Consider the following 13,889-nt stretch of genomic DNA (forward strand, 5'->3'; position numbering starts at 1 on the left):
AGCTGCCGCGCCGAGTGAAGCGACCGGTTAACCATAATAATTATGTAATGTACAGCATTAGTCTAGATTTATTACGTTACCGAAACTTTTTGATTAGTTCCTGCCAGGGCGTCTAATAAGAATTATGGATGCTAAAATAATTATACCCTACTCAGGTCTTTGCAAGCGTAATTACGATTGTGAACACGAAAAAGTAATTGTGCATCACTAATCACAATTTCTTGATAGGTTTTCATAATATTTATCGATAAGACTCTGGTAGGCGAAAGCTGGCCACGAGAAACCGCTGCAAATTAAAAAAAATGAGGCTGACAACACTTACTGTAACACTGATTAAACGATGTTGATACTTAGAAATTATTTAAATTTTCCAGACATTAAATTATACTCGGGACTCTTCAAGCTGCATCAAAATTCATGTAGTAATGTGTGAAAGTTGATGATGCACTTTAGGAGTCCCTTGGTAAATTGTATGACCTTTGTCAGTGCCCATTTACGTACAGTCCAGACGCATCCAATTTTGGACGATTTTGACCAGATTGGCATTGAATATATCTTCGAACATTTTAATTCTAAGTAACATAATCTTATAACATTTTGCATTTTGAGGATGGTAGGAGGTTGAATTAAACAAAAAATAAATTATTTATTTCTTATAGCAGAAGTATCAAAATTATCTAAGCGGGGCTAGATTGACAATATGACAATTTCGACAGTCTCAAAAATGATACCAGATTAAAGTTTCGTAAAAAATGCGTGGTCAGTGTAAGTACCTACCTAGTTTTATTCTGATCAGACAGATCCCTACTCGTAAATCGGCAAAATGGTCTTTGCAAACCTGTACTGTTTTTGAAATAAGTAGATACTTATACTTTAGGTTTAGACGAGAAAAAAAATCATCCCCACTAAGGCTCCGTCTCTACCAGAGATGTACGAGGATGGGTAACGCGTGTGTGGAATTTGTTTTTCATGAACCAATAGAAACGCTTCATTTACTTCACTTCGCTCCGCTCAGCTGTTTCCACCAGAGATGTGCTGTGTAAGGATAGGTAAATGAAACTTTTCTATTGGTCCATGAACAACACATTCCTCGCAACACATCCTCGCACATCTTTGGTGGATACGCTGCCTTAACGTGTAACCTGCATTTTTTTTAAATTTCATTTCTCCACTTTATCAACGTGGATAATATGTAGTATGTATGTATACCCATGCAAAATTACGACTTTCTATTAGGTACTAGTAATTTCTAAGCTAAGTCGCAAACGGACGCTCGGACATAGCGAAACTAAAAAGGTTCTTTGTATCAGTATTGTTTTAGTGCTAGTTTTAGTCTTATCTACTTTATTAGTGGAAGGTGGTGGTACTTATGGAGCCAAAATAAATCTCTCTTTCTTTCTTTCTTTCTATCACTACGGAACCCTAACCAGACCTACCGAAGGTTCGGTTTGCAAATCGTTTCTTGGTCTTTCTTTCTGAGATTCAATAACCCTTAAAATAGAAGCAAATGCTACTCAAATTATTTATTTCCTTCTTATATTTTTTGTGGGAAACAATATCAGACAGCTTTATTACCGCAGAAGCAGTAGTTTACTGCTTTAATCCGTTAATCCATTATTAAAAAGTTGGGATACAAAAAATATAACACACACAACACTTACAAATCCTACAATCAATAATATGTTATGCAATATTTTTGGTACACATGTATCACTACCATTAAACACGCATTAAGTTTACTTTTTACTTCGATTTCCTACTTTCGATCACGTATATTTTGAAAACGAGAGCCTTTTTTTAAATAAGGCTTTTTCCATCAGGGGACAATTTTGCCAATGTCTAAGCAGGTATGTAACGTGTATTTTGCCGTTATCCGGTAAGAAATCTTTTAAATTCAGTATTTGAGGTAATCAACGAGAGCCTTATAAAGCCTATATATACAGTGTTTTTTTATACAACTACAATTTGTGGGAAACTAAATTATTACCCGGAAACTACTACTACTAGTTACTAAGATTACTAGTTAGTAAGTTTTCTAATAAACAGACTTTCATATGTTCTACTAAAAAAAATAAGAATCTATTTTTTCTTATAAAATAACACGCAATGTATCACACATGATCATTATTTTGTTTTTAATTGAAACATCACACTTGCTGATTTGACTTCTGTCACAGATCTGCATCTATCGTGTCGAATTATTGTACTAAATACATTAAACTTAAAAATTATTGCAGTATATATGTAGCTCCACAGTTATAAAACTAATGTCTGGTTACTTTTTCTGTTTATATGTATAAAAAATATAAGCTACATGCAATACTCCTGCCGTTGTCGCGTCAGTCACATTGTCAGTGTGACTCAAATCTCGTTTTTCGAAAGTGGCGGCGAATAAAAAAGGCCTTACTCTAATTACTAATTACAAATCAACGTAATTTTATTAATTCCACATGTCCAAAGTAAATAAAAGTCGTGAACGCGGAGAGAAAGCGTGAAAATGTACAGTCAGACCGCTCGCAATAATCCATTCATTCTAGACCTAATTGATATGAGACATAAAGAAAACTTTCGCTGACTCAATGCAACAATGAAGTTATTGTTGGGAATGTTTTGGATTTTGTGATGTATTAATTAGTGATTTCGTGATTTTGATTACGTGGTTTTTTGTATAGAAATAAAGGCTTTTAGTTGCGTGTTCAGGCTGACCACAATAACAACAATAACTACTTGAAATCATATCACAAAGGAATCTCAAATACCATAGGCAAATCTTTTTTGTGTGATGTAATTGTTTTCCTACGATTAACTTATTTATGTAGTGGCTAGTAGTCGTCTAAATTTATTTATTTCAATAAATTTCACGGCAATAAAAACCAAAGCACTGTGAGACAAAGATAGAATGTTCATTCTGTACATAGAATAAACAAAAGAAATAATACAATTTACATACAATTAATAAAGTATTTAGGGGTTTTACCCCTGATTCCCCAAAGTGAAGGAGTGGCATTCCATAACTTTTTTGTAATACCCTCTTCAGCCCAGGTTCTGCCTAATGAAACTTGAGTGAGCCACACATTTGGGTTACATCATTTCGAGTACTGCGATCACTCATCCACTTCTGTTGTTGACTCTACCTATTTTCTTATTAACTGCTCTATGTTCCGTTTTGAAAATGTAATGTTCGCAATCATCTTTTTGTCAACTATAGATACATAAATAAAAAAAAACTTGAATTAAATCTAAAAAAATCTAAATCTTTTCCGTTTTTTTAAGTCTTACGTTTCATTGAGAACCCGAACAACCAAAAGGCCTATAGATAGGGTACCTACTCTCGGTTGTATTATAAACTTGAAATTTGGCATGAAGGTAGCTCTGACAGCACAACCAAAACGAAGAGTCGAAAAATTATACCTTTTATGTCTGTTTGTCTATAGGTATCAGGAACCATCTAAAATGACTCCACCCCACGGTGTACATTTTGCTTAGGGAGAGAGGGACACCGGTAAGGATATTCATGGACGCCTACAAATTTGAACGGAATCGGTGCGCGAGTCCATTTCGCGCTTGGCCGGTTTTTAACTACCTATATACTCAATGGGCCTATGTCCAACAGTGGACGTCCTGAAATGATGATACTCAATTGATCTTTAACAAGCGTGCTAATCCAGTTAATTTAAACAGAATTTGCATGAAGTTCATCACCCGCGTCATTCTATTGTCTTGCTTAGAAGCCTCCGAAACATAATTGCTATAATATTCATAAGACTGCGTAACAGTGATTATGCTAACCACTTTACAACCATAGCCGAAATGAAAGGTTGTAAACACCATGTTTTCGCATGTAATACTAATGAGGCAATGGATTGTGCAAAACATAGGTGCGCAGTAAACTGTTATTGAAGTAAAAAGTTTACGCAAACGATTTTAAAGTCACCGCAATTTCATGGTTGGACAAAATTGTTGCAAAAAGTTACGATACGCAGTGTGTTGTTCCATCTGACAATTGATTCTGCAACCAAGCGAGGTTGAGACTTTTGGTGAAAATTTGTAAATTGCGCAAAAAGGTTTTACTTAATTACACAAAACAATTAACTCTCTTATGAGGCGACAGAACATTTCATAGCTAAGCTGCTGTGCATAATAAAAAATTGGCCTGTTCTCTATTTAGCAGGGTTTCTCAAAGTGGGGTACGCGAACCCCTACGGGTTCGCTATTCGACGGTAAGGGGTTCGCGACAAGGTTTACGTGATGGTGGCTGCAAGACTGGCAAGATGATTAAAATTGGTTTTGGGAGTATTTTTGTATTTTTTATTTCAACTCCAAATTTGTTACTTATTTGTTTGTTATTTGTTGTTGTTTGTTTCAGTTTATGGCAAGACGATTCTTAGATTCTTACCTATATTTGTTACCTTTTATTAAAATAAATAATATACATTATATTATCATGATGGTTGAAATAAAAATAAACTTAGTTTCTCCAATTCCAACAGCCAGTTTTATTACTTTCTTTGGGGGGGGAGGTAGGGGTTTGCTGTCGTCTAGAAACTTTAACAGGGGTACGTGGAGCGATAAGTTTGAGAAACCCTGCTCTATAGCGTAGGGATTTCTAAAAATCCCGTTTTTAGTGCACCACTATAAGCCTCAAGGGATATGTCGGCAACATTTCAAGCCTCTAGCTTTAATGGATTTTAACTGTGCGTGTTTGTTTGTCTATATTAGTCAGTTTGACAACCAGCCAGCACGTTATTCTTTTTAGTATTAATTTATGTTTTCGATACCATCAAGCTCGTAACCAATTTCTGTAACAGATGATAAAAACGCATGCAACGAATTCCTCCTGTACAAAAAACGCAGTTTCGTCAAATAATGCGATGCATTTCACGGTTATTAGAGGCGAGAGGGGGGAAAATGGATCAGTGGGTTAGTGGAAGCGGCGCTCGGCGGAATGCATTCGCCCTCGCCGGTTCTAGCTTTAATTTCTTTATGTACAGATCAAAAGTTGGCAAAAGAGAAACGTGAGAGTGCATGTGATTTCCTGCCAGCACTTTCATTTCATCCGGCATCACTTCGCATATCAACTCGACCTTAAACGTGTGGAAGATTAAGTACTTTAAGAGTGGAAATAATGTGACACTAACCTGATCAACAAAGTTCTCCGCTGTGAATCTCTTCGTGAATTCCGTGAACGTTTCCTTATCCTGCAGGCTCTCCCGTCTCGCTCGTTCCACCTTCAATTTCTTGATCCCGGTTATGTCCTTGGACATTTTGAGTTCCTCTATGAGGTCTATTTTGGCGCTTTTGTAGTCGGCGCTGGGTAGGCATTGTAGACTGACGGAGCGAGCGGGGGGCGGAGCGGAGAGCGTTTTGGCGGCGGGCGCTCGGAGCCGGACAGCGCTGAGTTCAGCGCTGCTGATGACAGCGAGGGGTTGGCTGGCGGTGACGCTGGGCGGCGCGGGGGGCGGCGGCGGAGGGACATTGTCACTGAGCACGGGCGGCGGCGGGGGCGGCCGGGCCTCCGCCGCTGCGTCGTCCCTCTTGCACGGCGCCGTGATTGTTTTCAAGTACTCCGAGGGTTTGATGAGCCTGTCTGGCGCGTTGTGCGGGAAGGCGGGGGGCACGAACGGGAGCGCCGCCTGCTTGTTCACGAGGTTGAGACCGCGCGGCCGCTCGTCGTCTGCGGACGCGGCCGAGCCGCGGCGCGTCGCTGAAACATGCCGCTGGTTAGGGGGGGAGAGAAAGTCCGTGCGCGCACGCACCCTCCATGCAGAGCGTATCCATGCGTGTACGTACTAGCTATCGATACTATTTAAGATCAGGAGATATTTATAGGGATCGAATATATTTTATTTTTTGCGAAAATATAAAACATTAAAATAGATAGATTAAAAAAAGTCCGTAAAAAAAATTACAGCTTTGCGACGATTTTTCATACACTCAGTATGGGCGTGACAAAACCGACTCATAAAATTTTGTATGAAAAAATGGAGACATTTTTTTACGATCGGAATCAAATGTGCTCTTGATTCTGAGTAGAAAAAAACATATTTTTCCAAAATTTAAAAAAAAAAGAGAGGGTAACTTTTTTGAAAACGCCCATCTACTTTTTTAATATTTTTAAAGCCAATGAATGAGTCCATGTGTTTTTTTTATCGAGTAATGTACCGATAACATGTCGTGTTTTGAAGCATTAACTAAAGTAAACTACAACACATATTTTTATCGCAATATAAAGACGATTTAATTGCAAGTAGAAAGAAAAATTGGAAACGTCAATGAAATTAATAAGGCAAAATAAATCAATTACTTCACATTTTCATTATTACGTAATTACTGTTTACACACGTACTAACTACTAAATATATGTTAAAAAATAAGCTTTTAACACAACTAATCAAATAGAACTAGCGGATGTTTGCTAAATGAATATTGATGAGATGGCATGCTGAATGAATTCAATAAGAAATAAGAGAACGTGTCAACAATAATGCGAGTAAAAACTTAATTACAATGAGGGCTATCGCGTATGAATTCGCCACTAGAGGCGCTAGTGTAGCGTGAGGTCTCCGAAATGTCAAATCTCATAGTTTTTGGGTGAGCTACGCGGGTTTATTTATAATTAGAATAATTTTGTGAATATTTTGCAATATCTGAGATTAATTATGGCAAATATGCGTTCCGGGGCAATGAATGTCTGTGTTTTGAGACAGTTTTGTCTTTCGGAAACCTTTGTCCTCCCTTTTTTCCGAACAAAACGGGGACTATGCAACACTGTGGCATGCTCGATATTTATATGGTACGGTTTTAAGGTGAATTAAATATGATTTTAATCTAAACTTTGTTTTCACGCCCGTAATAACAGACTTTCAAAACCATACTTAAAAACCTCACGCAACAGTGCGCCATCTAGTGAGACAAAAAACTATAGCCCTCATTATAGCACTGGCCATATCATCTAACGCGCGGGCGCTCGCAATCGCATTCATCATTTCTTTCTACCCTTATCATAAACCGTGTGATAGAAGGAAATGGTGAAAGCGATTGTGATTCTGATTGCGTTAAACAACAAGGCCGTTTTGCAATTTATTGAGACTTTACGACTTTGGCGTAATATCGTATTTCCAATACGTTAACTCGAGCAAGTGGCTTTTGATTAGTAATACAATTTGCAAGTAATTATGATGAGGTGCATTTGCTTGTCAAGCTATACCAGTCTGTGTGTGGTCGATCTATATTCATTACGTTCATGTTTTCTATTGTCACAAGTTTAGAAAATGAACAAATGATTTATTGTGCTTTCATTTTATTATGGTTTTGTTATACCTACATAATCTATTAATAATAATATAGGTATAAATTGGAATCCCTATTTCCCTTGGTCACGGCATCACGCGTGAACGGTTGGACTTATGTCGCTAATTCTTTTTCTGTTGTGTTTGCTATTGTCAGGAGAAGGTTCTTATAAAACAAGATTTAGAAAATTAAAAAAAAAACTACACCGGGGGCGAAGCCTATTAATAATTAATTATAACTTTAGGTTCTTTATCGACTTGTATAATGTTTTGTCTTTGAAATTGATTTTAAAACATTTCCGTCCTTTTAAGCATACGAAAATATCTATTAGGATTTATTTAGGTAATTTTGCCTCATACCTTTAACCATATTTTTCGAGGTTCATTTGTTCATAAACCACACTGTTCAGATAACTGTACAGAAGCTACTTTTGTTTTGTAACATTTTCTAATACCTAACTTGAAGTTAATTTATTGATCCCCAAAATTTGTCGAATCGATAATCGTCAAATAAGTGTATCGGATATGATGTTGTAATCGCTGTACGAGGGCAAACTTTCCTTGGTACAGGGACCTTCGAATAACTAGACATTTGAAGTCTCTTGTCAGATAAACATACCAAACTTTCTGTCAGTTTAGTATTGTATTGCATACATTGAAAATTACATTTAATCTGTATGCAAAAAATAAAATGAATTCGTTGTCTTTTACAAAATTTGCAGAACAAAAGTAGCTCAGTTATGCGAGTAGAAATAAACATTGCATTTAAAGACCCATGGTCAGAAGCACCTTCTATAATGTGCTAGATACTATTAAACCTTCGAACACAGGAAGCTAAAAACATAAGTAAAGTAGAGCAAGAACAATTTTCGGAAAAAAAAGTTAAAATTGACAGAAAAAATAAACTAAGTACCGAAAGAAACTCATTCAGTTGCTTCACAGATTGAGAGTCTATTAGGGATGGGCCGAATATTCGTTTCATATTCGGCATTCGGAATATTCGTATTCGGCCGAATATTCGGCTAAGTCACCGAATGTTCGGCAAAGTTTTACTCAAATTTCTTACTGTATTGAGTCATGTATGAGTTGAGTGTTAAATGTGTTATTTTTACGAGGTACAGTGGGGCTTTGTGTTCTTGTTGACACTGTTGGTTTATTTCCAACTACAGCAGATAAAAAAGATGATTATTAATAAAAATCTAAATAAAAGTAAGATTTTTATAATAAAATAATATGTTAATATAATCGATCAGGTCTTTATTGTGAGAAATTTGTTTTAATCAAGAGTTAAATTAAATTACAACATTTAAAAAAAATCATATTTTTAGTTTCTATCATTAATTAAGGCGAATATTCGGTTCGGTTAAAGTTTTACCGAACGTTCGGCCGAATATTCGTATTCAGTGAAGACCATTTTCGGCCCATCTCTAGTCTATATACTTTTTTTTTTCAGATTGGGATATTACATAGCTAGTTGTTAAGTCAATTATGAAGATATTTTACAATAATCTTCACAGCATGATCTGAGCAACGTTCCGCTCGAATGGTACCTGACTTTGCACCCAAGATACAAAGTTTACGTAAAAACAAGTAATTTACCAAATAACATTGCAACAACAATAACGTAAGAAGGCCAAGTTTTTTATTTGTGTTTTAGTTTTTTGTAAAAAAAATACATTTTAAGGTTATTTTTATTCATTAAAGTTACAAAACCAATCCAAAAAGTTTAAATGTCTCTAAGCGTGACAAAACGAGATTCAAGTAAAGACAATACAAATATCATGTTAACAGAAGCTTATCAAGGCTAGGCTAGGCACAGACCTCATCTCAAGCTGAGATGATTTAGTTCCCATGCGGGCTCAGTGCGCATCGGAAATTTCACACACCTTTGAATAGCTTCGAAGCTATATCCACGACCCTCTGCTTGAAAAATCATAGCTCAAACCAATAAGTTACCACGGCTCAGGATGACGCGAGTCCGGATGAAAATGTATTAAAATAAATAAATAAAAACTTTACTGCAAACCGTAAACGACCATAACGACATATCGGATGTAACGACCAAAAAAAAGTCCCAAACCCAAACGATCGAACAAATATTTCCCTTCGATGTCGTTATGAGCGGTTTAAACTGTATTTGCAACTCTTTTTGAAACTAGCTCTAGAAATTCAAAACAGTATTAAAAGCGCGTAATTCCACCTACCACAACACTTAGCACAGACTCGAAAGCAGTTCAAAAAATTCATTTCACTTGTTTTTTGATGGCATCTTGCTAGATAAATTTAGACGACCGGCTGGCCAAGTGGTTAGAGAACCTGACTACGAAGCTTAAGGTCCCGGGTTCGATTCCCGGCCGGGGCAGATATTTGTGTGAATAACACGAATGTTTGTTCTCGGGTCTTGGATGTTTAATATGTAAAACTCGTGACTGTCGCGAATAAAGACGAAAACTCTGCCAATTAAACTGCTTTAAACGTCCCAGTCTAATTCAGATTTAAAGATCCCACCGTAAATCTATGCACCAATCTGTTTTGTCCGCAATGAGAGTTTTATAAAAGTAATAGAGAATTACAACTGTAATCAATCCTTTAACTAGTCAAACATTTCGAAAATACAAACTGAGACATGGATGCACAGAAAAACCAGAAAAAGAGACCAGCGCTGGGAATCGAACCCAGGTCCTCAGCATGCTGCGTGCTATAACCCCTGCACCACCGCTGGACAGGAGTCTACACACAAATTTCTCTTATGTACAATATCTCAGGTTGCTTTTTTCCTACTACGCTACTTAAGCAGCAGCACTAATTTGATTACTAACAATAACATTTCATTTGATTTGTAGTTATGTAGAAATAGACAAATTTTTGCTAATTCTGAGTGGTAATTTCAAATATCTACCACCCTGTGTGTTAACTCTCCCTTACACCCATAACATTGTATACCTTAGTAGTTGAATGTATCCTTGACGTAGTATGTATGCGAATTACGAACGAGTGTCTATTAGAACTTTTCTAGCAACATCTGGAAAAATAAGATAGCTACACTGGTACGGAGCTGGTATCTGGCTACTCGGTACTTAAAAAATTATATAATTTGTGGTAGGTACGGCCAATTGCCATATAAATAGTCTAATTATTTAATCTATATTTATGCTTTTTTATATGTACAAAAGAAGCGAACAAAAACCATATCTGGTTTATCTATCGCTGCGTCGCTTAATATTGGCAGGTGATAAAATATAATTATGTAGGTACATGGGTAACAGAGGCACGCACCACCAGAACATCTCATGCTCACTTAATAGCATGGAATCTGAAGCAGAGCGTCCGCCAGTTAGGTAATACGCACATTTCATTGAACAGGATTTTATTGGTCATTGGTAAAAACAATGATTTTAGTATTCTAAGCGAGCTATTATTTGTTGCTCCCGAAGCGTGACTAAACTGCTGTTCGCTGTTTGGCCACAAGGAACAGATAACATCTGTCTAGTTATGCTGCTTTCAGTTTACAGATGCTGAAAGTTGCTTTCACGGTGTGAGCAGATAAACAAGTGTTGGTTACTAGGAAATTCAAAAATAGATTTTCGTATCGTATCGTACCGTCCCTCTCACTCTGGTATTACATAACGTAAGCGTCAGTGGGACGGCAAGATACGAAGCTCGTAATTAGGGCCTGTAACATCTAAATCGATATACTTTTTGCAGCATGAACCTTAGTGTACCTAATCAGCAGATTTAAGCATGAAAGTTCTCTTTGGCACTTTTTTGACCATTTTGGAGAGAGGGAGCGAGAAACATTTATTTACACAAATTCGATACACAGAAAATGTATGAGGTAGGAGGAAAGAATAAATAAAAAGAACATCGGATAGTATAAATTTGGCCAAATTCAGCATAACCGCAACATTATGCTGCCGCAACGCTGTTTGTCAGGGGGACCCATTTAAAACTAATGTTCGATACAGCGCCATCCATAGTTCATCTGCTGAACTAGATAGCTTGCTAATTAATCAAAATGATCGATGCCCGTTGACATTCTTGAACCTCATTAGTTACAAAATAAAACACAAAATGTGGTGGCGCTAGTATCGCGCATCAATATAAATAAGGTTTTTAAGTTTGTTTGTCACTGTTCCATTGCAATCGGCTTCGGAGTAAAAAGTCTAAAAAATCAACCGGTCTCTCATTTCGGGCACCCAATTTTACAACTAAACACATAAAAACATAGGTACATTCACAGTGACGACACTTTAACACTACTAAATTAGATTTAGCTCTAAATCGTTTTTTTACGTGAATATCCATTAATGTAAGCATTAACGTCAAATTAATCAAAGCCGTAAAATATGTAAAACAGTAAGTTCCGATTTTAGCATTACTCTATCCGATAACTTCCAAAATCGTCACGAAAAGGAAAGTGAACGCCAAATTTAATTCTTCAGCCAAATGATTTACATAAATTATTTTATTGTTTTGACTGTACTTACGGTACAATCAGGCCGAGACTAACTGCCCATTAAATGCGTAGAAAGTGAACTAAGTTAATTATTCTCTCAAATTGTATTTTCTCTTCATTACTTTGCGAATACGTCAATGCATCCAGCCAAAATTAGTCGATTTTTTTATTAATGGTGGCAAATTCCGCGGTACTAGTAAGTTTCGTAATAATTCAGTTCACTTTCATTTTGTTGTAGAAATAACGTAAAACATAAAACAAAATGTATAAAATAGGTACTTATACTATACTTGAGACTTCATTTGATGTTCGTATTCATAATATCCATTTTGAGAAATCCTTTCTTGAGTAGCACAGGGTGTATAGTATATAAACAACCATAATTTAAGCTTCGATTGTATAGTTTGTTATAATAACGTTCAAATAAATCATTTTAACTAATAAAATAAATCTTTTTAAAACTGTAAAATTTTCGGGAATATTATTCTTAAGATCTTCCTACCACAAATTCCCACGCAGGCGACGAACTTACGAAGTTTGAAATTCGAATTTGTATCGTGCCGTCCCGCTCATATAAATAGTATTTAATTGAATAATGCCAAAGAGTATTATTATGAACTTAAAATTTGAATTTTGGAATACCTATCCCCTAGATTTGTAACTTCAAACACCATTGAATTTCTCCGCAAATGTGTACAAATTCTCTATGCTTTTTAACCAAAATATCATGGTTTTTTGTCATCCCGGTGTAATCCCGCGCAGACTCGAACCCATGACCATGACCATCTCCTTGTAAGACCATGTTGAACTACTAGGATTCAGCTTTATTTTCGCTTCTTTTGGTTCAATAATCTATATATATTTGGTACATAATTAGTTATAGGCACACGCAGAGGCGTAGGTATACTATTTTTTTTATTAAGAGTAGACGTAGCAAAGAGTACCTTTCATTACGTAAAAAAAATGTTAAATACAACGCAACGATGTTTATCACGTTGATCTACAACACAATTACCACGTAGAATAATAATTATTTAATGAATAGTTTACCTATATTTTATAACAAAACAAGCATTCAATAATTTATTACTTTTTACAGGAAAGCTATGAATATAAATGACGTTTTGCTTAGATAGAAAGTAGTTGTCTGGGACGTAATACTACCTATTATTTATTCTGTGATCTGGGTGTTAATAATGTTTAATTTACGATTATGAGAGTAAATCTGTCGTATCGTTTATAACTTTGTTATTACGTGTTTTATTTTACGTAAGAGAACTAACACTATTTTTGAAGCAAGAGTACGATTTTTTAAATAAGTAAACTGTCAAAATAGCATTAGAAATTGGAGAAAAATTGATGAATGATTTTATAAAAAAATTAGGTACCGTCTTGTACTATTTGTAATCTGTGGTAGGTATCATTGAAATTTACCGGGTGTGGCCTGTAATACGAGCAAATAATTAAAACATTGATCGTACTCGTCAAACTGAACAACATTAGTTCAGCGACTTTTAAAAATAATGGAATCTTTAGATTTTCCTTTTTTCATACAAATTAAATACTGCAATCAATGTACGCCATCCTAGAACACAACTGACGTCGCCTGTCACGCTACAAACATCAAGCTTTTTGCCTTACATTGCTTCTTCGAATAAACTCTAAATTAAAGTGTAATGAATATTAAAAAACTAATTATTTTTTAAATTCGCTGAACTAATGTTGTTCATTTTGAAGAGTATGATCTATGTTTTAATTATTTGCTCATATTACAGGCCATACCCGGTATACTTATTCAAAACTATAATCGAAAAAGAAAATAGTTGAATGGTAAGTAATTTTGTTTTTCGAATGGCGTTTTCCACGCATGTGTCTTTAACTCAGATCCAGCGATAATTTGCCTGTCACTGTCAACAAACTCAACAAACCTTCCTTAGCCCCATCGGCAGTTCAAGAGGCAAAAGCTTAGCTTTATGTTTGTGTGAGTGAACGTCAAATGACCACAAAAAGAAGCGATACTTTGTGTGGAATCACATAATATATCGTCACTACTTTTAAAAAAGAATCGTCAATTTTATTTAGACGACCAGATGGCCTAGTGGTTAGAGAACCTGACTATACGAAGCTTGAGGTCCCGGGTTCGA

At 35.9% G+C, this 13,889-nt stretch overlaps 1 protein-coding gene across 4 annotated transcripts in view; it reads right to left on the minus strand.

Moving 5' to 3' along the window:
* The window catches only part of f (espin protein forked), a 112,312-nt gene that overhangs the window by 7,049 nt on the left and 91,374 nt on the right, over window positions 1–13,889 (minus strand). For all 4 annotated transcript variants that reach the window (XM_074105163.1, XM_074105166.1, XM_074105165.1 and 1 more), the window contains one exon: window positions 5,139–5,704. In XM_074105163.1, the coding sequence (XP_073961264.1) occupies window positions 5,139–5,704 (566 nt within the window). The remainder of the gene's footprint in view (window positions 1–5,138; window positions 5,705–13,889) is intronic.

Source organism: Choristoneura fumiferana, chromosome 23 (assembly GCF_025370935.1).
Source record: "Choristoneura fumiferana chromosome 23, NRCan_CFum_1, whole genome shotgun sequence".
NCBI lineage: Eukaryota > Metazoa > Arthropoda > Insecta > Lepidoptera > Tortricidae > Choristoneura > Choristoneura fumiferana.